The 27,403-nt window shown below is 39.5% G+C and overlaps 1 protein-coding gene across 1 annotated transcript in view; it reads left to right on the forward strand.

The window, feature by feature from the left end:
* map3k15 (mitogen-activated protein kinase kinase kinase 15) overlaps nucleotides 1–27,403 on the forward strand; it is a 41,097-nt gene that overhangs the window by 6,499 nt on the left and 7,195 nt on the right. The window contains exons 4-27 of the mRNA XM_072658193.1: nucleotides 841–918; nucleotides 3,304–3,497; nucleotides 5,699–5,867; nucleotides 5,973–6,079; nucleotides 7,264–7,434; nucleotides 8,061–8,173; nucleotides 8,267–8,426; nucleotides 8,585–8,735; nucleotides 8,821–8,928; nucleotides 9,028–9,077; nucleotides 9,307–9,402; nucleotides 10,092–10,179; nucleotides 10,730–10,863; nucleotides 10,957–11,084; nucleotides 12,423–12,553; nucleotides 14,213–14,318; nucleotides 16,932–17,089; nucleotides 17,776–17,959; nucleotides 20,198–20,206; nucleotides 20,576–20,753; nucleotides 24,328–24,502; nucleotides 25,167–25,352; nucleotides 26,886–26,991; nucleotides 27,162–27,393. Of these exons, the coding sequence (XP_072514294.1) occupies nucleotides 841–918; nucleotides 3,304–3,497; nucleotides 5,699–5,867; nucleotides 5,973–6,079; nucleotides 7,264–7,434; nucleotides 8,061–8,173; nucleotides 8,267–8,426; nucleotides 8,585–8,735; nucleotides 8,821–8,928; nucleotides 9,028–9,077; nucleotides 9,307–9,402; nucleotides 10,092–10,179; nucleotides 10,730–10,863; nucleotides 10,957–11,084; nucleotides 12,423–12,553; nucleotides 14,213–14,318; nucleotides 16,932–17,089; nucleotides 17,776–17,959; nucleotides 20,198–20,206; nucleotides 20,576–20,753; nucleotides 24,328–24,502; nucleotides 25,167–25,352; nucleotides 26,886–26,991; nucleotides 27,162–27,393 (3,212 nt within the window). The remainder of the gene's footprint in view (nucleotides 1–840; nucleotides 919–3,303; nucleotides 3,498–5,698; nucleotides 5,868–5,972; nucleotides 6,080–7,263; nucleotides 7,435–8,060; nucleotides 8,174–8,266; nucleotides 8,427–8,584; nucleotides 8,736–8,820; nucleotides 8,929–9,027; nucleotides 9,078–9,306; nucleotides 9,403–10,091; nucleotides 10,180–10,729; nucleotides 10,864–10,956; nucleotides 11,085–12,422; nucleotides 12,554–14,212; nucleotides 14,319–16,931; nucleotides 17,090–17,775; nucleotides 17,960–20,197; nucleotides 20,207–20,575; nucleotides 20,754–24,327; nucleotides 24,503–25,166; nucleotides 25,353–26,885; nucleotides 26,992–27,161; nucleotides 27,394–27,403) is intronic.

The following is a 27,403-nucleotide window of genomic DNA, read 5'->3' on the forward strand; positions in this document are numbered from 1 at the left end:
TCACTGGTAGCACTGGTTTTGCAAATGGTTCAGTACTTTTATACTTGTTTTATGGTAACAGTGTTAGTAACCACATAAGCAAGTCTATTTGAGATTGCTTAATAACTTGATGTGTCTGAGTAAAATGTGCAGTTTGCACAGTGCTAAGCAATGCAAATTATTATTTTTTTTTTGATTGTGGGCTGAACTATGTCTTTGAAAAAATACACATGGGCAGAAAACCAATATATACAACCATGGTACAACCTTTTCCCTTTCTACATATGCCTTCTTCTGTTCTCACTGTGTTGCTCCTTGTTTCTGTCTTCCTTTATGCTGTTTCTAAGGACCGTCATTAAACTCAGTTGATGAGAAAATATGTAATATGTTTAATAAGAAGAACACATTTTTTTTTTGTTGATGAATCAGTAAAAAATATTTTTTGTGATGATTCTGTAGGTTCAGTAGGTTCTCCTACTGCACCCTGTTTTAGCATGTCCATTTTAACAAATTACAGTAGGTGTATATCAGGGCACACAGTGTCATTGATGCAAAGCATCACTCGGTCATTTCCACAACCAGAACCTTTACCTTATCTTTAAGAGAGATGAGATGCTAACAATACTAACTAATTAAACAAATTCTATGATGAGTCTAAATAGCCTGTCAGGCCTTTCTATTTATATTAAATTAGTCTTCGAGGAACCATACATGGAGTTTTGTTTTCAAAACACAATTGTGAAAATGACACTTCTTTTGTTGCAGCCTCCCTTCATTGGATTATTTCTCTGTGCATGTCTTTCATTTCCTGCTTTTGGCCCTCACTCTTTCTCTCTTCCTCCTCTGCGTTACCTGGAGTAGGCTGCAAGGCCGGTTACGATAGGCTTTCCCTGGGTGCAGTTGCCTCCGGAGTACAGAGGCTCCAGTCTGAGGAATAAAGTAGGTAGCGCCCCTCTGTGGTGCATGCTGGTGAACTCCTTCATTGGCTAGGCTTCACAGCAGGAATAAGAAGTGAGGAGTGGTTCCTAACACTATTGCTGCCAGTTACTGGAAGATAGATGGCACTAATTGGCTTTGGTGTAATTACTTTTCTACATAGCAAGCAATATATTCACTTTTTTGATTGAATTACTCAGTCAGTCTTTAGGCCTTTTTCTGCTCACAGGCTTTCCCTAATACTCAATACACACATGCACACGATAGACAGATGAGCTGCTTTTCATCCAAAGGATAGAGAAAATTGTAGAGGTGTAATGATATCACAGTGCAAAAATGTGACAGTGTACATTGTAGAGCGGTGACAATGCACCCACCCAGCACCAGAAATCTAGCCCAAAGTGGATGTCTCTTTCAGATCACATATAGCCCTAATATAGCCATGGAAATAATTTGATGAAATTGTTGTGTATAAACCCAAAGGAATAACCAATCAAAATCTCTTAGTATGGGGGTGGGACAGCAGTAGGAATCACCCCACTTAGCACATTTATTCAATGCTCCACACTCCTCTGGTTTCGCAGTTCTATTCTCATTAGAAGGTTACAAAACATAAAAGCTACAGTCATAGTTTTTCCTCTTTGTATCGAAATTTGATTTATGGGTTCAAGATTTGGTTCAATCAAAGTGAATTGTAGCTTAGTGTGGCGTTACTTTTAGCATTTTAAGATCACTGTTGGACCAGCTATAAATGGACTTGTGGATTGCAGACCAAGATTAGAATATGTTTGTAGCTCTCATTTCAATGTCACATTAATCCTGTTTCTATGATTTTAATTATAAACAAACACAGTCGCCATTGATGCCAACTCACTTCCCTCATTAGAGGCGATGATGTGGTAAAGCGCAGAGATACGCTGAGCCTGCTGCTGTGGAATTCTGGGATAGTGCATGGATTGCAAAGGCATTAACAAGACCGAAGCGAGGGAGGTCTGCATTGGCAAACAGAATTGTCTGTCAGGAAGAGCTTTAACAGGGGTGCCTGCCAGGAGCACAGTGTGACCCAGTGGGACAACCCCTGAGGAAACACTAACCCTATCCCACTCAGAATACATTCAGAGAAGAGGACACTTGAGTTTAGTGAGATATCCAACATGGTGGACTGATTATTGCAGTGGTTTCTAAACTCAGATCTAAGCACTGCCATGCAGAAATGTTGTGCTGCTCTAACACCTACTTTAAGTTAGGAATGGTGTATTTATTATCTGTTTAGTTGGATAAGGAATATTAGAGCAGGGAAGACCTTTTTCACAGGGGGCATTTCAAGTAACAGGATTCTCACTTATGCCTGATTAAGTCAAGCCTGTTCATTAGTGACAGCAGGGAAAGGACACTCCTCTTGGATGGTGTTCAAATTTAGGCTTAAGCTATGTGGCTAATTGAGAATCCTGCTTTGTGAAACTGCCTCTAGTTCCAGATTTAGAAAAGCACTGGATTAAATATAATTTATAACTGGATGTGATAAATGATATGATGTGATTGCAAAGTGCTAACCTTACCTATAATTTCTTACTCTTTGTTAGATACCATCCATTTTAGAGGGCTGTTTCTTTACTATCCAAACACTCTTAAAAATACATGCTTTTATGGTGTGATACAAGTGTGGGAATGAACTTTGAGCCCTGGGAATGAGCCCAAACTCATAAATTTGAATATCAAACCTGACCCAAACACAGTCGCAGACACAGTGTTACGGTGCTATGCTTTCTTATTAAATATATATGCTGTTATTTAAAAAATGTTGGCAGTAAATGTAATGCTGGTAAAAACAGTCATTTGACACATCCAAAGCAAGCTGACCGTGCTTACTATCAGGCTTATTTATATATAATTTATGTATTATTTTGATCGTGTTTGTCAGAGAACAACATCCGACAGCTGTTAGCCTTGCTGCACTAAAGCACTCCTCTTGCTGCTTACAAGAATATAGAAATGCTTAAACACTTTAGCATTAACACACATCCATCTATAACATTTCCACTGGCACATGCCTCTCATCATTCATGCTGTTGGGCTGTGGTCATCCCCAGTTTCTTTCAAACTCCAGAGTAATTCCAGCAGTACACAGCTGTAGATTATACTAAAGTAAAACTAACACTAAGAGTCTACCTTCTTAAATAAAAATGCATGGCTTGAGCCAGACAGCTCAAGTCTATACCATACAACAGTTACTAGTGGTTCTCAAACTAGGCATTTAGGGACCTTTATTTTTTTTAAGAGTGTAGGTATTCCCTTCAGTGGTCTTCCAGTTTAATTTCATGTGCCGTGGAATTTTTTATGTGGCATGAAAGTACAGTCTTGTTCTCACACACATGCCCCCCCCCCCAGGCCTCCAGTGGGAACTATTACTTCATCCCCTATGTGATGACACCAAATCATGAGTACATCTGCTGTGAGAACGTGGCCCAACGGAGAGCATCGGAGTACATGCAACCCAGCTGGGACAACCTACTCGGACCCCTGTGCGTGCCTCTGGTGGACCGCTTCGTCAGTCTTCTCAAAGACATCCATGTCACCTCCTGGTATGAAATCACACTGCATGGCATTAAACATAATGCTGCTAAAAGGCTTGTAGGTCATTTCAGTTGTTCTGAATGGTATGCTCAGTTCTACTCCTGCAAAGCCAAGGCATGCCCGGTGGTAAGAGCACATCTGACGTATTACCCAGCAGATTTCACATACCTTAGAGAAAACATGTACCAACAGAGTGCCCTTGATATGGAGATGTTGTAATGCAGTACATGTGGGTACTTGCGAAGTATGATATGGCACATCGCGTGTTGTTAGGACTTTATTGTCTATAGGATGCACATTAGTAGGAACATGAAGATATAGGCCAGAATTAGCAGGGTAAGGAACTTCCCTAAAGTGCAGCGCCACAAAGAGTGACTATTACACTAGTCGTGGGAACTTAAGATTTTACTCTGTAACATGTAATTGTGCAGTGATCACGTCAATTATGTCATTTCCTCTAAGGCTGACGGAAGTGGTTGGAAAAATGTTATTCTGATATTGACATAACTTTAAATGCATATTCATCAGCCAGTAAAATATCAGAACAAAATCGGTATAAATAAAAAGCAATCAGTAACCTTAATAAGGTAATTTTAAAGATCTAATTGCTTAGATTGCATACTTGTAAAAAGCAAAGCTGCTGTATATGATCATGGGGATAGTTCTTGCGTCTTTTGAAGAGAATGACCAAGCACAACAAAAACTAAAATTATATGCTTTGATTGATTGATGAGGAAAATGATTTGTTGTTGCATCGCAGGAAGTAATAATTGATCAGGACGCTAGCTTTTAAAGCCTCAGGAATGTAATTGCACTACCTTCTCTTGAAATGACTCTCTTGGGTACTGCTCACATAAGGTGGTGTAGTTTGTTCCTCCAACACAGCTTTACCAAATCTACAGTGAAAATTGTGAATGTGAAAATTTAAGACATCACATATAAACCTTTTGGTCCTTTTGTTGTTTTGTTTTTTTTGTTTGTTTGTTTGTTTTTTGTTTTTTTTGTTTTGTTTTTTACATATTTATGCATGTGGAATTTGATCTTAACTTGAACAGAATTAGGTGATTGAGGTATGTAACTAAACACATACAACTGAAAAGGGTAGGACCCCCTTTATTAATACTTCAAATGATTAAAAATAGAATCAGATGCACCAAATTGACTGCAGGAAAAAATATCATTATATTATGGGGATTTTAGAGAGAAAATTTATATTTAGACCTCAGCCATTTAGTTAGCTTTGCTCTTGATTTTTAAAGTGAGTGTTATTACCATATTGAGATCCACAGAGCTCTCTGAGGCCTTCAGAAAGAAGGTTGTAGATGCAGATGAGTCTGGGAAGGGATTTAAAAAGATCTCAGAAATTAGCCGTTCAGCAGTGCAGTAACTGCCAACTGACCTAGCTCTTCAACAGCAGACCACAAAATGCATAAAGACATCTGCAACAATCCTATAATGTCACCATGGGATCTAGAAGTAGCTATTGCCACAGCTGAAGTCAAAGTACAGCATCTATCATCAGAGAGATCACACACCTTTGATTTTCATGGGAGGTGTGCAAGGGGAAATGGAGGTGGAAAATTCTTGGCTTTGGGTTGCAGTAGGACCTGGAGAGCTCTCATAAATATAATCCACTGGGAATACTTTATTGTATTGCAGAGGAGGCTTGAGGACAATCTGTCTGTCAGCTGAAAGAATTCTGCATGGATGAGTGGGAAAAACGTTCTCCTAGCTAATGTTAGAGACTGGTAGATCACTATAGGAAATGTTTAAAAGTTAATTCAGCCAAGGGGGGAATACTAGCTATTGACACACAGGGTATCCTAACTTTTTCCTCATAAGAAAATTCTATTCATTACATTTGGCAAATGATTTTGAAGAAATGTTATCAGTTTTATGTGAGGTCCTCAGAGACCTAAAGCTGGACATGTTCTCCACTTTGTCCCTGTTGATAAAGACTGGAGTGAACTCATCATTCATTGGCAATATTTGTAATGTTGAAGGACCGATTGTTTTTATATACAGTATAGGTTATACATGGATGATTGATTTATTTGTTTTACAAATGTAATCTAATGCCTAATAATATCAGCCACAAGATATATATTGTTCCATGTCAGTGCTTCTCTAAAAATGAGCAGATCCATCCTTGAAGAACCTCATCTCATCTCAACCCTTTTCTAATTTGCTTTTTTTTTTTCCTTTTAAGTGCATCATTCAAAGACACTCTTTTGAATGACATCCGTAAGGCCAGAGAGAAGTACCAGGGGGAGGAGCTGGCCAAGGAATTGTCTCGAATCAAACTACGCATTGACAATACTGAGGTTCTTACTCAGGATATTGTGATGAATCTGCTCTTCTCCTACAGAGACATACAGGTATTCTTTGTAAATAGTAAGACCCAATCATTTTCACAAATACAAAACACAGCAGAAAACTGCATGTCCCTCCTGTTTTTAACCCTGGACTGCCTTCTGCTTCAGGACTACGATGCCATGGTGAAACTTGTACAGACCCTTGAGATGTTACCCACTTGTGACCTGGCCAATCAGCCCATGATCCAGTTCCACTATGCCTTTGCTCTCAACAGGTAGTCACAAAGATATACTATTCGTCTTTATATCATTGTACAATATTCAGCATACTGTCACTGTCCAAATCTTTAAAATGGTAACTAAAGTGGAGAAGGCAAAAACACTCAATTCAGTGCAAGTTATTGCAAGTTATTTTGTAGCATTTCTATTGGCCCATTCATTGTAAAATATCGAAAAAGACAAGTTGTGTTCAAATGATGCAGAGATGGATTTTTGTTTTCCTTGCAGAGAGACACTTTGCATTCCTCTTTTCATTTAGATTTTTGGCATTTATGGCATTTAGCAGACATTCTTATTCAGTATTTCACTCAGAAAATATCCCTAGCTAGCATGAATAGGCTAGAGTCCAAACATGCCTCCTAAGCTTAGATGCTGCCAAATACAAAAGTCAGTATGGATACCTAGATACAAAAGCTGCATAGCTACATGCATACACTATAATATGCCTGATTGTCCAAAACATAAACGTAAGACATTTGCGGGCAATCACAAGCCTTTACTGACTGCAGAATTAGCTGCCTTTAGTGCTCTTAAAAGAGATGAATCTTAAGCCTTGAGATGGCAAGAATATTGAACAAGCACCTTGGCCCTTGGAGAGATAGGGTTGAATTCTCTGGATGTTGTAGAGGAGAAATCTGCATGACAGAGTCAAGTTTGCAACATGATTCCGAGAATGATAACTGGGTATCGTCTGCAAATAGAATGACCAGGGAGTTGTTAATGGATATGGCGATACCTTGGTGGCCGAAACCTGGTTGAGAGAAGGTGGAAAAGAAAGAATGAGTTAAGTGTCATCAGCTTGGCAGTAGTAGGATAACATAGGAGAGGATCTTACTGCACCAAGAGAAGAGGACCGAGCACGAACCAAGCTCTCTTTCCATTCCTGTCCTTCTTTCTTTAGATCTGAAAATTACAAGATATTAACAAGTAAAGAGCATAAATAACATATAAACTATACAGGAGACTTATAATATAGCAATAGTATAGCAGTATATTATATAGCAATGCTTGGATGCAAGTGAGTGTCTAGATATGGTATAAATGAAGTGGTACTGAAAATGTGAAAGCACATGTATGTACACCATGTCTATGTGTTTTTATTTTTTTAACTGAAGACTAGTCATTTTTCCTGCTGATATTTATAAGCCTATTGTCTGTGTCTGTGTCTGTGTCTGTGCAGACGGAATAGCCCAGGAGACAGGGAACAGGCTCTGCGTGTGATGCTGCAAGTTCTTCAGTCATGTGAGCATCCTGCCCCTGACATGTTCTGTCTGTGTGGCCGCATCTATAAGGACATTTTCTTGGACTCTGAATGCAAGGACACCAAAAGCAGAGACAATGCCATGCAGTGGTGAGAATGTATGCCTTTATTTGGAAACAAACGATTTTGGTTAGCAAAGGCATAGGATTCAGCCATCTTTTATTTTAATAACAAATCAGAAATAAGTCTTTTGACATTTGAAATCCACCACAGATGTGCCTGCACACTTATTTCACATTCATCCAACAATAAAGACAGCATGCAGCTTCTTATATATAGTAACAGAAGAAGCGCAGTGGCATACAAAGCTTTAGTTCCACAGTTCCATATACTGACCTATACTTTATGGACAAAGGTATTGGGACAACTGCTCATTTGTTGTTGTTAATAACCCACTAGCCCATGCCAGCAATTAGGCATGGTACCTCTATAGGGGCTAGACATGCTGTGCATGCATTTGCACATCTGTATCAGCAATGGGAGCAACTTTAAAATTGCTGAAGGCATTCATTGGTAAGGTGTGTCTACAAACATTTGGACATAGCATAGATAAAATCTCAGAATGCATTAGCAATCGTTCCAAATGATAAACATGCATAACCCTAAGAATTGCAAGTACAGAGCATATATCACACACTATTACTGAACTCCTGAGCCATTTATTGAAGCACCACTGTTTTAACTGTGTTAACTTTTGTTTGTCTCTGGGTTTTCAGGTACAGGAAAGGTTTTGAACTGCAGCCGACTCTCTACTCTGGCATAAACCTGGCTGTGCTGCTTATTGTCGCTGGACAGCAGTTTGAAAGCTCCATAGAACTCAGGAAGATAGGTGAGATTTTCTACTTACTTTTTTCTTAATTTCTTATTAATTTCTTATTCTGCTTGCCTTACCGTCATTATGCAAACCTGTCCTCTCCCTCAGGTGTCAGGCTAAACAGTCTGCTGGGCCGGAAGGGCAGTCTGGAGAAGATGAATAACTACTGGGACGTGGGGCAGTTCTTTACAGTCAGCATGCTTGCCAACGACATCCCCAAAGCAGTGCAGGCTGCTGAAAAACTCTTCAAGTTGAAGCCTCCTATCTGGTAATCAATTAGTACAAGGGAATTCAGAGCATGCTTTGAGCTGCAGGATACTGGGGCTTTAATGGTCTGTTTTCTTCCATGTTTTCTTTCCATGATAAATGTAGCAAAACCCAACAATGACAAGAAATGATCAAGAAAACATCTCACTGCTCTCTCAGGTATTTACGCTCGGTGGTGCAGAACCTGAAGCTCATCCAGCACTTTAAGAAGCAGAACACTGAGCATTCCCCTCAGAGAGAGAGACTCAACTTTTGGATGGACATCATCGTAGAAGCAACCCAAGGAACAACAAATGGCCTACGCTTCCCGGTACTAATTTGCAACTCCTTCTCAAAGCACATCCTAATGCTTCAACAATGTCTGGAACTAAGTTATCTTTCTGTTCATTATGAAGGTGTTGATTCTGGAGCCTACCAAAGTGTATCAGCCCTCATATGTGTCCATCAACAGTGAAGCTGAGGAGAAAAATGTGTCCATCTGGCATGTGTCTCCTGCTGAAACGGTGAGCAGCCCTCCCCTCAGCAGCATTCGGTACTTAATTATAGTAATATCATAATGTCATAATCTAACGTTACTGTTTTTCCTTATGGTGTCTACACAGAAAGGCATCCATGAATGGAACTTTACTGCATCATCCATCAAAGGAATCAGGTGGGAGTTGCTTGCACTCCCCTACCTTGTGTATGTGTGTGTGTGTGTGTGTGTTTGAGTGTGAGAGAAAGAGAGTGTGTGTATATTTATCCTTCCCTCCGGCAGTGACCTTTACACATCCACTTAGCGTACTTTCCACAGAGCCCTCGACTATCTTTGCCAGCCTCACAATTTCCTGGTGCCATATCATCAATCCTTATAATAATGGCAAACTTTTTTTTCTGTCTAGCATCTCCAAATTTGATGAGCGCTGCTGTTTCCTGTACGTGCATGATAACTCTGATGATTTTCAAATCTACTTCTCCACTGAGGACCAGTGTGGCAGGTAGGTTCTACTGAAGCAGAAATGTACCTTTATGCTGGGTGTATTTTGGTCTTTTGAAAAGTATATAAAAAAAGTCCCTAAATAGTACTACAAAGTCAGAAATACAGTGATCGGGTGTTAAAAGTAAAAATACATGGTTAGGAAATAGATTTTAAAGTCGCTGGTTGTTGTTGGAAATGGTGGAGAAGCCTTAGGTAAGAAATAATGCACAATGGATGTTACTATGTAGTCCCAGCTGCAGTCTTCTGCAGTGCAAAACGCAGAAATTGTCTTTCACGCTAACATGCAGTAGAGTACTAACATGCAGTACAGAGCATACAGAAGGCTGAAGTTATGGCAACCATGTTGGCCCCCACTGAGGGATGTGGTACTGTTGAACCCCTTAAACCCTTTTATCCTGTGTGTAGGTCCACATTTCACTTACTATAATAATCCCTTTTATATGCCCTGAGATAGAGCCATATGGCACTCCACAAAATGTGGTAAACTGAAGAGCTGTACAGCAGGTTTTGCTTTAGGATTAATAAATGAATTACTAACTAATCTCGGACATAAACAAAATGAAGTTAGTACCATAGAAATATACACACATGCATTGTACATACATACACATAAACAGACATGAACATTAGTAATGGTGATGTTTTGAATGCCCAGCTGTGCGGTTTGATTTGGTGTTGTCATGCTAGATTTTGCTCCATGGTGAAGGAGGTGATTACAGATGGGTCTGGGAACGCTGTGGAGCTGGAGGGAGAAGGAGATGGAGATACTCTGGAGGTGGGAAGCTCCCTGTGTTTTTCATAGCTTAGCATGAAAATACAATACGATACAATGTATGTACACTGTAAGTCCAAATGTTTGTGGATACCCCTTCTAACAAATGCATTTAGCTTCTTTAAGTAAAAAAACACATATACACAATAAACACATTAAAAACAGATAAAACATACACACTATGTTTGTGGACACCCCTTCTAATGAATGCATTTAGCTGCCTTAAGTTGCACCCATTGCTGACACAGATGTAAATGCAAATGTGTGCCCACACACACAGCTTGGATAAACTCTTTAATACTCTTGATTTCAGAAGAAACAACGAATGAGTCGATTTAAAAATTTGGACAAAAGAGGATCAAAAATGGATCAGTAAAGTGTATCACAGTGTAACATTACTCTAAGAAAGCTCAACGATACTTTCATGTATCAAGTTTAGAATATTTCAATATGCTTTTTTAAAAAAAATAAGAATAATTATTAATGACTGTTACTTCAAAACTTTTGAACAGTGGTGCAGCTCTCACACTTTCAAGCCTCACTTGTGTTGCAGTACGAGTATGACTACAATGAGAATGGAGATAGGGTGGTGCTGGGCCGGGGTACATACGGAGTGGTGTACGCCGGGAGGGACCTCAGTAACCAAGTGCGCATTGCCATTAAAGAGATCCCTGAGAGGGACAGCAGGTGAGAACAGCGCCATTGTGTGGTTGGAGATAGAAGGCATGTTTCCTGGTGTTGGTGATCACTCTCTGATGACTAGCAGTGCACTGTGCGCAGGTACTCTCAGCCCCTGCATGAGGAGATAGCACTGCACAAATACCTGAAACACAGAAACATTGTCCAGTATCTGGGCTCTGTGTCTGAGGACGGCTACATCAAAATCTTTATGGAACAGGTTCCTGGAGGTATGCTTGTTCCATATTCTCCACACCCTTAAATAAAGGTGCTTCAGAGGACAGTTTCAGTTCCATAAAGAACCATGTCTGTAAATGAGATGTGTGAAGAAAAAGGAACTTGACAAAAGGTTCCTTACCATTTTGACACCTCTTTATCACAAACGTGGTTCTTTTTGGAACCGAAAGTGTTATTTTTTTTTTTTCATGGTATCAATTAAGGAACCATTTAAAACAACTTTATTTTTAAGAGTTAAGGCACAAAGGATGCTATGTCTTTTGCCCACTTTGTGTTGAGATATACATATACATGTAAATTACGGGTACCTTTCCATGGGAGCTCTGGAACTTTTTAAATATTTCAAAATGTAAACTTTCCATGGAAATTTTGGGAACTTGGGGAAATTATGAGAATCTATTGGAATTAATAGGAAATATTGGATAATTTGAAAGATCTATATCATACACAATCATCAATGTACTGTTTTTTGTTTTTGTTTTTTTTTGTCAGCAGAGATAAAAGCATAACAATACAAATAAATTTACCATGGTGATAAAATGGGAATATTCAAAGCTAAATGTGAGAAACTTGCATATACAAATATACTGAAGCATAATTTTGGCTAAATAAATTTAATATGATACCAAAACAGTTGAATAGTAAAGCTGCTCCCTAAACCCAGTCACATGATGCATTGCACACTGAAGGGCTGGGTGCCTGGGATTGAGAAGCAGCTTTGCTATTCAACTGTTTTGGTATCGTATCTAATCATTTTAGCCAAGATTATGCTTCAGTATATATATTTTTGCCAACTATATGTAAGGTTCTCATCTTTAGCTTAAAATATTCCCATTTTTATTCCCATTAGTTCCCATAATTACCGGTTTAATTTCTCAACTGATTCTCAATTTCTCAAGTGAAAATTTCCAGAATATTGCAACCTTATATTGCACCCGTAAGAAGAACTTTAACAAAGAACCCTTTAAGCAATCTTTGAGTTCTTTGAGTTATTGTGTGAAATGTAAGATGCTGATAATCAGCAAATTAATAACAGTTTGAGATTTACATTTACATTACATTTAAGGCATTTAGCAGACTTACAAAAGTCCAGATCGACTTACAAAAGTGCTTTGCTATTTACCCAAGGATAACCTCAACTAGTTTGAATAGGCTAAACATTTAAAGATACTTCTAAGCTTAAACACTACTAATACAATATCACGAGTTTCCATGTGTGCACCTGCCAGTGTGTTGTAACTGCCTTGCCTTCAAAAAGTGCAAAATGTTCTCTTGCATCTAAATAATAAATCTTCTCTATTTAAACATTACGTTGGTTCTTCCTTACACAGGTAGCCTGTCAGCGTTGCTTCGTTCTAAGTGGGGTCCTCTGAAAGAAGCCACCATCATTTTTTATACCCGACAGATTTTGGAAGGCCTGCGCTACCTTCATGAAAATCAGATTGTTCATCGAGATATTAAGGTAATTACAAACAGATCAATCTTAACAGATAACCCCTTTGCTGCTGAGGTCAAGAGAGAGCTGTCTCTGCCTTTTGGTCTTCTCCTTTGAAGCGACACTGTGGGTGGGCAGTGGTGGCTCAGCGGTTAGAGCGCCAGGATATTGATAACAAGGTTGTGGGTTCGATTCCCGGGCTCGGCAAGCTGCCACTGTTGGGCCCTTGAGCAAGGCCTTTACCCTCTCTGCTCCCCGGGTGCTGGAGTTAGCTGCCCACCGCTCTGGGTGTGTGTGTACTCACTGCCCCTAACACGTGTGTGTGTGAGTGTGTGTTCACTACCAGATGGGTTAAATGCGGAGGACACATTTCACTGTACAGTCCACACTGTACAGTGACAAAAAAAAAAAAAAGAAAAAAGAAATTTGCCGTTTTTTACTTCTCTTACTTCCCCTACAGTGGGGGACAAGTTGGGAGTTACAGAACCGTCACTAAAAGATAAAGAAACATGCAAACGGAGACAGAAGAAATATGACTGAATATCTTTCAATATCTGCCTGACTGTGCTCAGGATCTTCTATGATTCTGTGGTGCTATCCTCTATGCTGTTGCATGCTGGGGCAGTAGGCTAAGGGTGGCTGATGCCAACAGACTCCACAAACTCTTCCGCAAGGCCAGTGATGTGGGTGTGGAGTCGGACTCTCTGATGGCAGTGTCAGAGAGGAGGATGCTGTCCAAGCTAAATGCTTTTATGGATAATGGCTACCACTCACTCTGCAACACGGTGATGAGACACAGGAGCACATTCAGTGCAAGACTCATTCCACCAAAATGCACCACATAGCTCCACAGAAGGTCATTCCTACCTGTGGCCATCAAATACCTCCCTCAGGAAATTTTGGGAACTTGGGGGAAATGATGAGAATTTATTGAAATTAATAGGAAATATTGGATAATTTAAAAGATCTATATCATACACAGAGCTCGAGAGCAATAATTTTCCATATTTATTATCACAGTTATTACTACTATGCCACTTTACTAAGTGTGTGTGTGTGTGTGTGTGTGTGTGTGTGTGTGTGTGTGTGTGCACATATTTCAAGTTTTATTTTATTTTATTTTGTAGAGTGTTTGTTCTTACACAGACGGTTGCAACTGTAACATCAGCAATTTCCCTCCTAGGATCAATACAGTATTTCTGATTCTCATTTTAAGGTTATTGTTTTTGTTAAAAACAATGTATTCGAAAATGTGTTCAATTTTATTCTGTTTTTATAACAAATGACCATGTCGAGCAAGTTTTTATTTATGTGGAGCATTTATGTGAAGTGAGGGTTGATGTGGAGTGGTGATTATCCAACTATGCTGACCCTGTTCCAAAATCTAGCTTTCTCTGGAAGAGTTACTCCAACCAAAGCGGGATACACTCTTGTAATTCTCTTGGTTTCTGCAGAAACAATGAATAAGCAGGTGTCTCAATAATTTTTACCTAAAGTAAACATTCTACATGTTTTCAGACCATGATGGTGTTTTGGGTTCAGATGAACTAGTTTATCCTGTGGTGTTCTCACACAGTTCAGTTATGAGTCCTTTATGAACTGAATGATTGTGTGTGAGTGTTCACTTTCTTAGAAATCAGCGTCATGTTCAGCTTCATATTGCCTTAATGATATTGTTATCTGTAGGGAGACAACGTATTAGTCAACACATACAGTGGTGTTCTGAAGATTTCTGACTTTGGCACGTCTAAGAGGCTGGCCGGTGTCAACCCCTGCACAGAAACATTTACAGGTAAGTGCTTCTCTTCTGACTCCCTTACAAACACCCATCATCTCCTCCTGCTGGAGGATTATTTTATCTTATGCTTTACTTTTAGTCCTACGAGACATTAAAGCAGTAGAAAAGTCTTCCTTTTTGTTTTTTTGTTTTTTTTGCTCACCTTTGCTCTCTGTCACAACTTTGCTGTGTCAGTAATCCTTTCTAGTCACCAGGCAGTCATGCATAGTGTAAAGCAGACACCCACACACTAATTCTGAGTACTGGAAGTTCTCCCAGATGCCACTCAGTCTGCCAGAGCACACTGGCTTATCATGCTGCTGTCAACGCATTGCACTTGAGCAGAACTGCTGCTGCTGCTGCTGGCTCACAGTACTTGTCTTGGGGCAGGTTTTGCAAGTGCTCCTTTTGTTTACCTTATTGATTAGATAATGTCCAAGCAATGGGCCACAAATAAGCCAGACTTCAGGACTTTATGTAATTTAGGTGTCGATTTCTACTTTAGTTTGTGTGTGTATGTGAGCCCTCTGGAGTAAACACTCTAGGTCTAGCTTAGTGTAATTGTAATGCTGCTGTGCGTTTGTTGGATAACAAACTACATTTGCTTTTGGTTTGAGTGTCCATTTCAATTTTTTTTTAATCTTTTTAAGATGTTGAAACTGATAAGCATTTCAAAAATGTACAGGACTTATTCTTCTTATTCTTCTTTCTGCAAAAGTAGACTATGCACAACAGTAACATTTCATCAAATTCAAATCAGCTGAAAGTTAAGAACACACCGTTTCAACAGTTTCATGCTTATTTCAATGAGCTACTAATTATAATTCTGTTATGTGAACCGTTTAAACAAAAGTTTGTGGCCGATATAGATTTTAAGAGATAAAACAAATAAATTCTCTATTGCTACACTTCGTAACCCCAATTACTCAGCAGATCACAGATTTAAATGTGCCAAAGAATGCCTTTAATGAGTGTATTAAGTTGTTTTTTGTTGATGTTTAAATAGTAATATCAAAATTAGTCAGGTGCTGTTTAACAAGCCTGATTACAGCCCTGTTTACAACCCTGTTATTTTGTTTCAGAATAAAAGATATTGATTTTTCTTTTACAGAGAGCTTGGGGGGGGGGTGTTGCTTTAGAGATTGTAGTTGCTTAGCTCTTAGCTGGTAGAATCCTTTCTGATGCGTCGTTAGCTCCAGTTTGGTAGTTCCGACAAGGAAAATAAGTTCTAAGGCACCTTTACATAATATTAAAACTAATGTTCTTTAATTTGTTATGGTATTCCTTTCTGTTTATTAGTCCTCGTTGTTCTCCTTATTGTTCTTTTCAGGGTTCGGTTCAGATATGTTTTACATGTGTTTTTTTTGTTTTTTACTCTGACAATGATGGTGTCTGTATTTTGTATTTCTCCAGTTTTGCCTGAATTTCTCACATACAGTTCAGTAGGTGTGGCCTCGTATTAAATAGCCCAGTGAACATTTTTTTTATGTTTTTTCCTATAGTCAGGAGATCATGACACTTACTCATGGTTGTGGCACGTCCCCAAAACAATGACCTTAATTTTCACCAGTACCCAAAAGAACTAGCCGGTAACATCCAATAACTGACACATCAGTAATAGTTTTACAATGGTGACATTATTGGTGGGTTTCCTTCTCTTGCCTTAGCTTTTAAAATTTGGAGGGCTTTGCATTAAGATTAATACTACGTGGAACATTGCTGTTGACCTGAGTCTTTAAGCGCTCCACTGTGCAGGTCATTAACATAGCTTTAAGAAGTCTAAAGGAAAGGTCATGTGGTGAAGTCAAGTGGAGGGCACACTCAAGGGTTTAGATAACTGTCCTTTCTCGACCTAAGCAGGCTGGACTGTTTTATGAGGCATCTGTCCGTGTGGCAGTAACTTGAGAGCAGCTGTATAAGCCGAGCAATTAGGATCTGCGACGGGAGAGTGTTTGTGTTTAATTACTGGCTGATGGAGCGCAGAACAGGTGCACTTTACTCCTCAGCTCCCTCCCCCATACTCACTCCCTTGCTTTCTTCCTCTTTTTCTGCTTATCATTCTCACTGCTGGCTAGCTATTTGCGTTTCATTTTAGCCACCGTTATGTTTTGTTTGTGCTCATTTTCTTGCCTAATGTACTCTGCCTAACAAAGGTTTGAGAACACCTCAAAGTAAAGTTGTTTTGTGATGACCTTCAATAGTGACCATATTTAAAAAGAAGCTGTTTAGTGCTTCCTATTTCTATAACTTTTCAAATGCTGCAAAGCTAGAGGATCAAGTGCGACCTTGGGAATAATGGCGGATTTCGTCCCCTAGTGATGTCCTGCATTTATCAGACCTCAGTCTGTATAAGCCACGAAAAGACCTTTTTCACTTTTTGGCAACCTGGCAGCTGTTATTTCGATTATGTCAACATGAATAAATGGACCAATAGAAATGCTCCAAAATGAATTGGAATTAAATATTTTATATTGATATCCATTGAAAGTTAAGAAGGAAAATAAAACTGTGATGACATCATTATTTAGGTGCTGATATTTTATATAAAGTGACCATTTACACTTGAACCTGTTAATTAACCATAAAAACTCAATAGGAAGCAATTCTGATCATGTCTGTCTTCTTTAGGCACACTGCAGTACATGGCCCCTGAGATCATTGATAAAGGGCCCCGGGGTTATGGTGCTCCTGCTGATATCTGGTCCCTTGGCTGCACGATCATAGAAATGGCAACAGGCAAACCTCCATTCCATGAGCTGGGTGAGCCCCAGGCTGCCATGTTTAAGGTACAGACTTAGTTCTTGTGAATTGAAGAACTACACTGTTTTCAAATGTTTGTGGACAACCCTTTCTGATGAATGACTTTAGCTACTTTCTTTCAGCACCCATTGCTAACACTGGCATGCACGCGCATGCATACACCGCTTGTCTAGTCCCTGTACAGAAGTATTGGCAATAGAATCAGAGTCAGTTGAGCAGATAAACAGATATGTACCTATTGGCACCATGTCTAATACCAGGTGTGGACTAGAGGGGTACAAAGCCCCCAGCCTTGAGCTGTGAAGCAGTGGATCTGTGTACACTGGAATGATGGTCCTCCCTCTAATACAGTTGGGATGAGTTGAGGATAAGGTGGGGTGGTAATGATCCAACATTCTGATCTCACTAACACTCTTGTCGCTGAATGCAATCAAATCCTCAAAGCGGTGAGGTTTGTCGCCTTCCCTGGACAGTAGAGACAGTTGTGTGCCACTGTGCGTCTTCTGACACTATATAAAAGAAGCTCTGTGCTGTCTGTTGTTGGGTGTATGCCACATATTTGTTATTACAATAATAGATGGCTGAATCTTATCTGTTTGCTAACCAAAGTTGTTCATGTTAAAGGGATGAATTCTCACAATGCTTTTGTCCATATAGTGCACATCCAGAGAAAGCTTAGACCATGTTCTCATACTCTCATACTTTTCAACAGGTTGGGATGTTTAAAATCCATCCTGAAATCCCAGAGTCTCTGTCCCCTGAGGCCAAGTCCTTCATCTTGCGCTGCTTTGAGCCCGATCCCAATAAAAGAGCAACGGCTGGCGACCTTCTCAAGGACCTGTTTGTACGCCACAACATTAAAGGAAAGAAGAACAAGATCGCTCTAAAACCTTCAGGTACTAACGTTTGCATTGATCTTTCATGTCCTCATTATGGGCACTTGAGTTCTTCTGGTGGTCAGTCTGATCCATCTACCTTCTTGCCTGAGTTTAGCCATAACTCCAAGCCACTCACTACACCTAAGCGCAGATTCTAATTAATAAAAAATGATAGTATCAGTTTTATAGTATCAGTATCAGTCAAGATTTAATGAACATGTGCTTTTTTATATATATATATATATATATATATATATATATATATATATATATATATATATATATATATATATATATATATATATATACTATAAATATTCATTTTAATCGAATATTTTAAATAGTCAACCAAGGATTAATTTATTTTTTGCCAAAATACATTCATAACTATTTGCATAAATACAGTATATCATTACTATAAAATCAAAGCTTGCTGTATTGTTCAAGCTGAAGTTTATGATCTCATGATGCCTCCTTCCCTAAAGGATAGTCATCATCAAATCAAAATTGGCGTAAGATCAGAGATTCACACCCCTGTTTTTGAGTTCTCTGGATTTTTCACGTTATCCGTGCTGTTCACAGCTCCAAAAATTCCTCTCTCACTCACACGCACAGCTCCGCCAAAACCCCTGCAGCAGAGAATTCCTGTGTCTCTGAACTGTCTGAGACTCTTAACACAACAGGGCCGGACCGTTCCCGAACCGCCGTAAGCCAGCCAGACCGGATCAGCACCAGGGGTGGCAGGAGACGACACAGCTTCTGTGTGGGAGTGGGAGGGAGCGGGGAGGAGGGAGGGAGGAAGGCATCTCTCTGGCAGTCAGCCACTTGAAACCCAATCCAAACACTGCACGCACTCTTCTTCTCCATAACCTGTTTCCATTTTCCATTCCATTTAGCTGCCACACGTATACACACTCATGTATGTTTTATGCCTTGTCAGAACATTTGGCTCATATGTGTTCCATCTGTGTACATGTTGTATTATTAGTTAATTCTGATTAGTCACATCAGTCTAATTTGCTGTTCATTTAAAAGCTGTGCATAAGCTTCATCAGAATGTGTCTTACTTTTAACGATTGAATAATTCATTAGCATTTTTTCATCAGGTGATTGCAGAAGGTGAACATGAAACATGAAAATTGTTCAAACTATGAAAAATACATGATTTTCATCACAGATGCCAAGTGAGAGCAACCAATGTTCCGACCAGTGATCATATATCTCACATCCATCTGTGTTTTCAAGTCCAGGCCATGGGGACCCACCGCCCTGCATGGTTTTAACTCTTGTCTGCACCGATAGCCCTGATTCAGCCCTTCAACTAATGATCAAGCCTTTTATGAGCTGGATCAGCTGCATTGGGGCAGAAGGTCTGAAACTGTGCAGCTTAGGAGCTTTTTCATTAGCGAGCCTCTCCAATGAAAGCTGTGCTTAGATGCCTAAAACCTGCACAGTATCCTTCCATTAACAGTCCTAACATTGTGATTGTAGCTTCTTGATATTATATTTTATCATGTTATTTTTGTTACTTTGCTGCTGGTTGAGTTATCTATGCCCCTCCCCGAGAGCAGTGTTCAGAGTAGTCTGTTTTAAAACCTGTATTTGAATAAGAGGGCTATAAATCACTTTATCAAAAAGCACAGCACCCTGTGTGCAAAAAGCTGGGCCCCAGTCTGCACTGCTACTGACAGTTTGCAAAGTCTAACTATGCATTAATGCACTTAATAATTTGGTTCATCAGTGTGTCTTAACATATTAACTTTTAATAATCATGATCTTGGACTTACCAATGCGTGTTTTTTTTCCCCGTTCTATATAGAAAGGAAAAAAAAGGTAATGTTTGTCGAGTCAGGGTTATTTTGTGGATCTTTATATTGTTGTTTTTTTTCCCCTGAAAAATTATATGAAAATCACCCAATTCATAAACAACAGACCTCAGTTGTCGTGCTGCATGACTGAACGGCTGGTGGGGATTCTATAGGCAAACCTAAAACCTTCAAGCTGTCTGATTCTTTCCATTGCCATGAAGATGAATAGTACACAGTGACTCATCAAATTTTCTTCTGTATTTAGCTTAGGACACCTGTCTAGCACCTTACCATGTGTATTAATGGTTTGTTATATATGGATGATTTGTATATGTGGAAGCAGGTTGCCCTTGGCCCACAGGTGGAATGTTGTACTAACTGCATGTCTTTTTCTCTCTCTGATGGCGACTGATGGGTCTCTGCGTGGCACTGGTGTGCTCTATAACAGTATGGCAAGGTTTGTGATGCCCTGTCTGTGTGTATGTGTGCTATTTTGATATTCTCAGCAAAAGGCCATGTCACGTATAATCAGAACTTCTTTTCTTTCTTGGTGGTTTCAATTTTTCCTGTAATTTTTCTATGCCTTTGTGCTTACCTTTTTTTGTCTGTGAGAAGTGATTAGACTTTGCCCTCAAGGTTTTTTAACTTGTGACTCACGCAGGGCTTGGTACATATCATTAAAATGACACTAGACATTCATGAGATGCCCAATGATTTTATTATTCATCCTTTGATGTGTGTTTATGTGTGTGTGGGTGGGTGTTTTGTGTGTGTGTGTGTGTGTGTGTGTGTGTGTGGGTGTTTGTATGCACCTTTATATGGTTAGACTATATTCGCAGTGTGTCGCTGCCGGTGCAGCTGCAGTCTGAAGCCACAGGGAGCAGCAGCAGCGAGCACGGCTCAGTGTCGCCAGACTGTGACTCCAAACACGATGTTTTCTTTGAGAAGAAGAAACGCTCAGGCTCTGAGAACCTCATTAAACCCAACACCTCCAGCTTCCTCAGGTGAGGTTTGCATACTGCAGTCTAGCCAGCCATCATGGCTACATCATTCCTCAGTACTTCTCCAGGTTTACTGTACATATCTTGTTATTTAAATAATAACTATTTAAAAATGCATTCAATTAAGACTAACATACTTTTGCAGAGCCTTTCAAAGAGGCAAAAGTACTGGAAAAGGGGTCATCCTACCCACCCACTCAGAAAAGGCTGGGCCAATCATGTTCCCTTAGATTTCAGGCCTCAAAACCTAATCCTGGGCCTAATTCTTACCTTTCTTTTACCACGAAATATAATCCTGGCCCTAATTCTAACCTTAACCTAACCTTAACCCTCACCCTGGCTCCTTAAGATCAACTTAACTCAATTTATGCAGTTTATTAAAAGTATCTTGATGATCTACTGAATCAGATGCCTTACTGCTGCTACATCATTGATTTGTTGTTAATGTGTTACTGAGGGTCTAATAAGTGTTTTATTTCATAAAAAAAAAGACCACTCGGAGCACCCCCTAATTATTGCTTTGGCTTTATATGATGTGTCTGTAATAACTACTGGTGATGTGTTCACTGTTCCAGATGGGTTGCAGTAGTGCAACTTGTGTTAATATACTTGTGTATCATCTTTAGTTTTAGTGAGTCTTACTAGCTGTGACAGTGTATGTTCTCATTTGGATATACATGTGTAATAAGATGAGCTTATTACACACAAGCTCATTCCTGCTGTTGAGATGCACTTGTGTAATCGCATGCTTCAGTACGGATGTTGCTATGTAGGTGCAATTACATAAGATCAGCTGCTGTAATACACTTGTAATAGCTAATAAATCACAGTATATTTCAATGTATTGACCCTATTTAATTTAAATAATAATTAAAATTTATATATTTAAATTGTATTGATGTTTACTAAATCCATTTAAAGATATTTACTATTTATTTACGGATGTTGTCACAAAGCAGCTTTACAGCGATCCAGGTCCTAGTGCTAGCTACTGTCACACAAATTAGTGGCGACAGAACTCTTTTGGCTCAAGAGAAAGAAACCTTGAGAGGAACCAAGTCTACTAGTTTTTGCGAGTACAAATTTAAGACATATATTAAACAGGATCATAAAATTTGTAGAATTTGAGTTATGTCAATGAACTATAATTGTTTTCTAGTAATAAAATCAGATCTACATATCTAATAAAGATATATAAGCCAGGGCCACATGTCCTTAATGTAATATTGACTAGCCATATGTTACATACAAACTCACTTTCTGTATTTACGTTTTTAATCTGGAATTACATTTATACTAGTAGAAACTGTAATTCCACATTAAACCACTGTAATTCTATTAAAAAGTCCTGGTCTGCCACTATGACCTTAGGATAATTGGTTTGAATCCTTTGTCATGCAGCCTGTCTTCAACAGCTCAGCAGCCATAGCCAGAGAGAGCACAATTGGCCTTGCTCTCCCTGTGTAGGTAGATGGCTTGCTCTGTCTCTCCTGACATCACTTCAATGTGATACTATCTGGTTGGGTGTCTGCTGTCTGATGCATCAAAGCTGGGTACCTGGTGCTGTCCTCTGGTTTCCGGGTGACATTGCATTGGAGGCAATGGCTGATGTGCTCATATGTTGGAGTAAGCATGTGCCAGTCCTCACCCTCCCAGGTTTGGAAGCATCACGTTATGTAATTGGGAAAGTTTTTAAATTAGGTCAGTCCAGGTCCACATATATTTAAATAATGTCTGACCTTTCACTGGTCAGAATTATGGTGTAATTATAGATTATAGAAGTTCATAGGTAAAAAAAAGAAAGAAATTAAGTTAGATTCAAGAGACTCCATGTAAATCAATGGTAACATATAACCAGTCAAAATGATATTAAGGCAATATCCAGATGTAGATATCCAGATATTATATTATTACTAGTAGAAATTGAATTGTTGATAGCTTGAGATATGGTAAAAATGGTATCACTTTATCTGGATGGTCCATTGTAGGTGCCTCGTAAATGCTTACCTGACATTGAACCAACATTTAACTAAATAAGTCTTAGATCCATCTGAATTTTAAGCCTGCACCTATCCCTAACTTTAACCGTACCCTGTAATCAACCCTAAATCCCAACTCTAACTCTAACCCTAACCTAAACCTTAAATCTAACCCTAAACCTAACCCTAAAAGGCATCTACAATGGACCGTCCTCGGGCCCCTATGAAGTCTGCTGACTGACTAGAGGTCACAGAGTCTAAAGGTTCATAACTCTGAATCTAACACACAGTGGATCATTCAGACATCCTTGCTAAGTTTAATGAGCGTAATGGTAAGTCTCCGCGGTGATAGCTCTGTGTCCTGGCACGCATATGTGTCTGTGTGTGTGTGAGATGCGAGTCTGTTCCTGGAGTTGCTCCTGGAAGGCTAATGAAGCAGAGCTGTTTACAGAGCTGGAGTGTGCAGTGCCACGCTGCCGCTTGGTCCTGCTGTAAATCACCAGCGCTCTGCCTGCAGGCTTCGCAGCGCCATGGTTACGCTGTTTGATCGCCACTGAGGAATGAGGGGACAGGTGCACTATGTGTTGGTGTGTGTGTGTGTCTCTCTCTCTCTCTCTCTCTCTCTCTCTCTCTCTCTCTCTATCTCTGTGTTCTATGTGGCAGCACTGATGTGATAATGTCTTTTACAACAGCCACTCTCTGGCCGCTCGTAAAATCATATGTCTGATGGCTTTATGACCAGTGGCTCACCTCTGTCCCCACACACACAGCTGCTCAATCTGTCTTCCTCGTTCATTTGTTCATTCGTCATCTTCTGTCGCACACACTTGAGCGCACCCACACACCCTTATCACAGCAGATTACCTATGTGAATAGTCATCACATCCGCCTGTAAGTGCGTTTGTTTGTGAATCGGCCTGTAAACGTCATGGAACGGATTATGTCATGGATGCACATGCAGAAGACGTGTAGAACTCACTGATTTTCCTCTTAATCTGCTACCTGTTCCTTGTAAGAATCACACAACCTGTGTATAGCTTAATGGGAATGCTCAATCAGGATTCTTGTATGACCCAATCAAATATCAGTTTCTTTACAGCCCAGTTTTTTAGAATTTTAGGATTTTTATTTTCATTTTTATACCTGAAGCTCGCATTGTGTGGACAAAATGAAAGCTGTCACTTTGTATTAATCCCTTGAACTTAATTATTCAGTTATTAATCAAGTTGTAGTAACTATATTATATATTATAATAATAATAATAATATTGTAATAAGTCATAGAGCATAAGGGGTTTAGGCTAAATTCACAATATCAATAAGTAGTATTACTCTTTAACAGGCCTAATAAAGAGCTACATCTACAGTAAGAAGCAAATGCAACAAAGATCTACCGAAATCAAAATAATTGATTTCATATTGCTTGTTTGGAGCTAAAATGAGCCATTTCTGATCTTTGCTGAATCAGATTGTGGATCTTTGCTTAAAAGCAGTGTTATATAGCAATCTTAAAATAAAATAACTCATTCAAAATCATCTTTATGCTCTGCTAACGTATTCATTATTCACTGCATGTGTAACTTGACTGTGCTTTCTCAGCGTGCCAGATGAAAGCCCCACATCAGAGGACCGCACCTCTCCTGCCTCGTCCGAGAATAGTGACTCAGGCCTCTTCCTGCTGAAGAAAGACAGTGAGAGACGGGCCATCCTCTACAAAGTCCTCAATGAAGACCAGGACAAGGTCACCTCCAACCTTCTGGAGAACCATATTCAGGTGTGAGATCGTTTGATTTGTTAAATCCAGTGATGTTTGTGTTAAAGTTGTCCTGCAGTTTTGGAGAAGGGCCATGCCTGAAGCTCCTTTTCACTAACTACTTTTTCAATCCCATGTCTCATTCTGTTTCTGTGACAATGTTTCTGCACACCACTACCACCCCATCTCTTTCTTATTCATCAGTCCGATCTCTCAATCATACAATCAAATTCAATTCATCAAAGGTCAAAGGGGAATCTAGATTTCTATGTTAAAGCAGAAGCTGCCCAGAACTCCAGCCTAAGTTCTTAAGTCTTTTACTACTCATCATGCTACTACAACCGTATGTTAAATGTCTGATCAGTATATATAAATATCAAAGTATAATTTGTTAATGCATTGTTGGTTTGTGCCATGCTGATTGTTGCAAAACACAGCAATATTGACATGAAAGTTTTGACTGCATGTTTAAAGCCTGTGTTTTATGTCTGTGTTGTATGGGTATTTAGATGAACCACTGCATTCACCCAACTAAAACAAGTAGATGATTAATGTAAGCCAGTGTCAATCAAGGGATCACAAATGTGTCTTTAATAGTATTATTATAACCAGATTCACATAAACTGAAGCAATATAACCACAAGAATGCGTGAGTCTCCTGACAGTTACATGTTTTCTACCCCAGGGTACAGAGGAGCTGAAGCTGTCTGTAGATCACATCAAACAGATCATTTGCATCTTACGGGACTTCATCCGTTCCCCCGAGCGCCGTGTCATGGCGTCCACCATCTCAAAGCTTAAGCTGGACCTGGACTTTGATAGTACCTCCATCAACCAGATCCAGCTGGTTCTGTTTGGCTTCCAGGATTCGGTGAGTGTTCTACATGCGGAGGATTAGGAGGAGTAACAGAACTGCAGAAAAGCAAAAATAAAAAGGTTCAGTAGGATAGTTACAGTTAAGTAGGTCGTTACCATTAAGACTGTTTACAGTAAGTCCTAATGTAACTGTTTCTGTTTGTCCCCAATCAGCTGTAAATGAATGTGCATAGAGATCATAAGAAAGGGTGGGATGGTAGTTTTCCATTGTCTGATACATTTTTGGGGTCTTAATCTTCAAAAGAAAATTGTTTAATTCACAGAATGCACTACCAATACACATTATTCAGATCACAAGAGTGTGTGTGTGTGTGTGTGTGTGTGTGTGTGTGTGTGTGTGTGTGTGTGTGTGATATAATTAATTAATCATTTAAACACCAGAATTTATACACCTAGCCCATGTCTGGCGAGCACAGCAGGAGTCCTTAAGCAACATCACCACCCCACCATCCATCAGAGAACACCATGTTCACTGCTTCACAGCTCAATGCTGGGGGCTTTATACCTCTCTAGCACAAATCTGGCATTGGTGCAAACAGGTTCATGTTTATCTGCTCCAGGGAGTCCTATTCTATTGGCAATACTCCACTACAGGGACTAAACAAGCTGTGTGTCTGTGTGCATTTGCACATCTGTGTCAGCAATTGGTGCAACTTAGAAGTGCACCAATCAAGTGTAGAATATGTTTTTGGATAGTTTTTAAGGGTAATTAAGACATGTGATCTGGGTATCTTAAGAGTTTAGTACATTCACTTTGTGCGGCCCTGGTGTTTATTATAAACTGAGTAGATTAAGAAGTGAAACTGATCTCTGAGAATGTGCTGCTTAGACGGACTGGTTGCTTAGACAATAAACTGGTTTTAAATATTTTTTGTCTAGAAAACCGGTCAAGGCCTCACGTTCCAGATCAGAGCTTAGATCTTTCCTTCATAATCATTTTACTAAATCGTCTTTCACTTTTGGTTGATTTCTCAAGGAGGCGGTTGCATGTGTTTAATTGGATTACTGGTGTCTTGCAATAACATTATGTTTTTAGATGTATTTACACACTAATGAGCATTATATGCACAATATAATATTGGTATGCCTGTTGTGGCGCTTGCTAGGTGCTTTAGATATTTTAGAACAGACCATTCCCAATACATAAACATCTAGTATATCGCCACAAAAACCTTGTACCTCCATGTTTTATAATGATTTTCACTTCTGACATAATGTGAATCTGGTAGTTGTTCTTTATATTGTGTCAAATTCTATGATGAATGAACCAATAAAAATGCTTTAAAATAACTTCCATTGACAGTTAAGAAGGGTTTTGCCATTTTAGAGACACAAATAGTAATTCTCTATTCTGTAAATCTTTCCAAGTGATTCCAAGTGTTCTCTTTTGGGTTCTTAAAAAGTTTTCTAACTCAAAATAACTAAAAATATTCATATTATATATCATATATTTTGGAGAGTATTGCAACATTTATCAATAATCTAAGTAAGACTGACTCTTACCAAATCTCTCTCTTTCCACTCTTAGGTGAATAAAGTATTGAGGAATCATCATATCAAACCACACTGGATGTTTGCCATGGATAACATCATCCGACGGGCGGTACAGGCTGCAGTCACAATACTAATTCCAGGTATGTGTGAGTGTGTGAAAGAGTATACTTCTGTATCACAGTGCTTCTGTGTATGATTTAAGGGTCTGGGTCTGTAGGCCTATGACTGTAAGAAGACACTGCACTTGGCTCTAAGTTAGTCAACCTATACTCTGATTTCCCCCACCCTATTCTGTCCCCTTCTGGGTCAGAGCTGCAAACTCATTTTGGCCCGGCATCAGAGAGTGAGGGGGCCGAGAAAGATGCGGACGAGGTAGACGTGGAGGAGGATGGCGATTTTGGGGCAGTGGAGCCTGTAGCTCCAGAGGACACAGGGCTCACCTCGGGGGTCAGTACTCTCAGCTCAGTCATCTCCCATGATTCCCAGCGCACACAGCACCCACTTGGAGCGCAGCTCACCCGCCTCAAGCAAGAGACAAGCAGGTATGTCCAC

The sequence above is a fragment of the Salminus brasiliensis genome, chromosome 1, assembly GCF_030463535.1.
Source record: "Salminus brasiliensis chromosome 1, fSalBra1.hap2, whole genome shotgun sequence".
Lineage (NCBI taxonomy): Eukaryota > Metazoa > Chordata > Actinopteri > Characiformes > Bryconidae > Salminus > Salminus brasiliensis.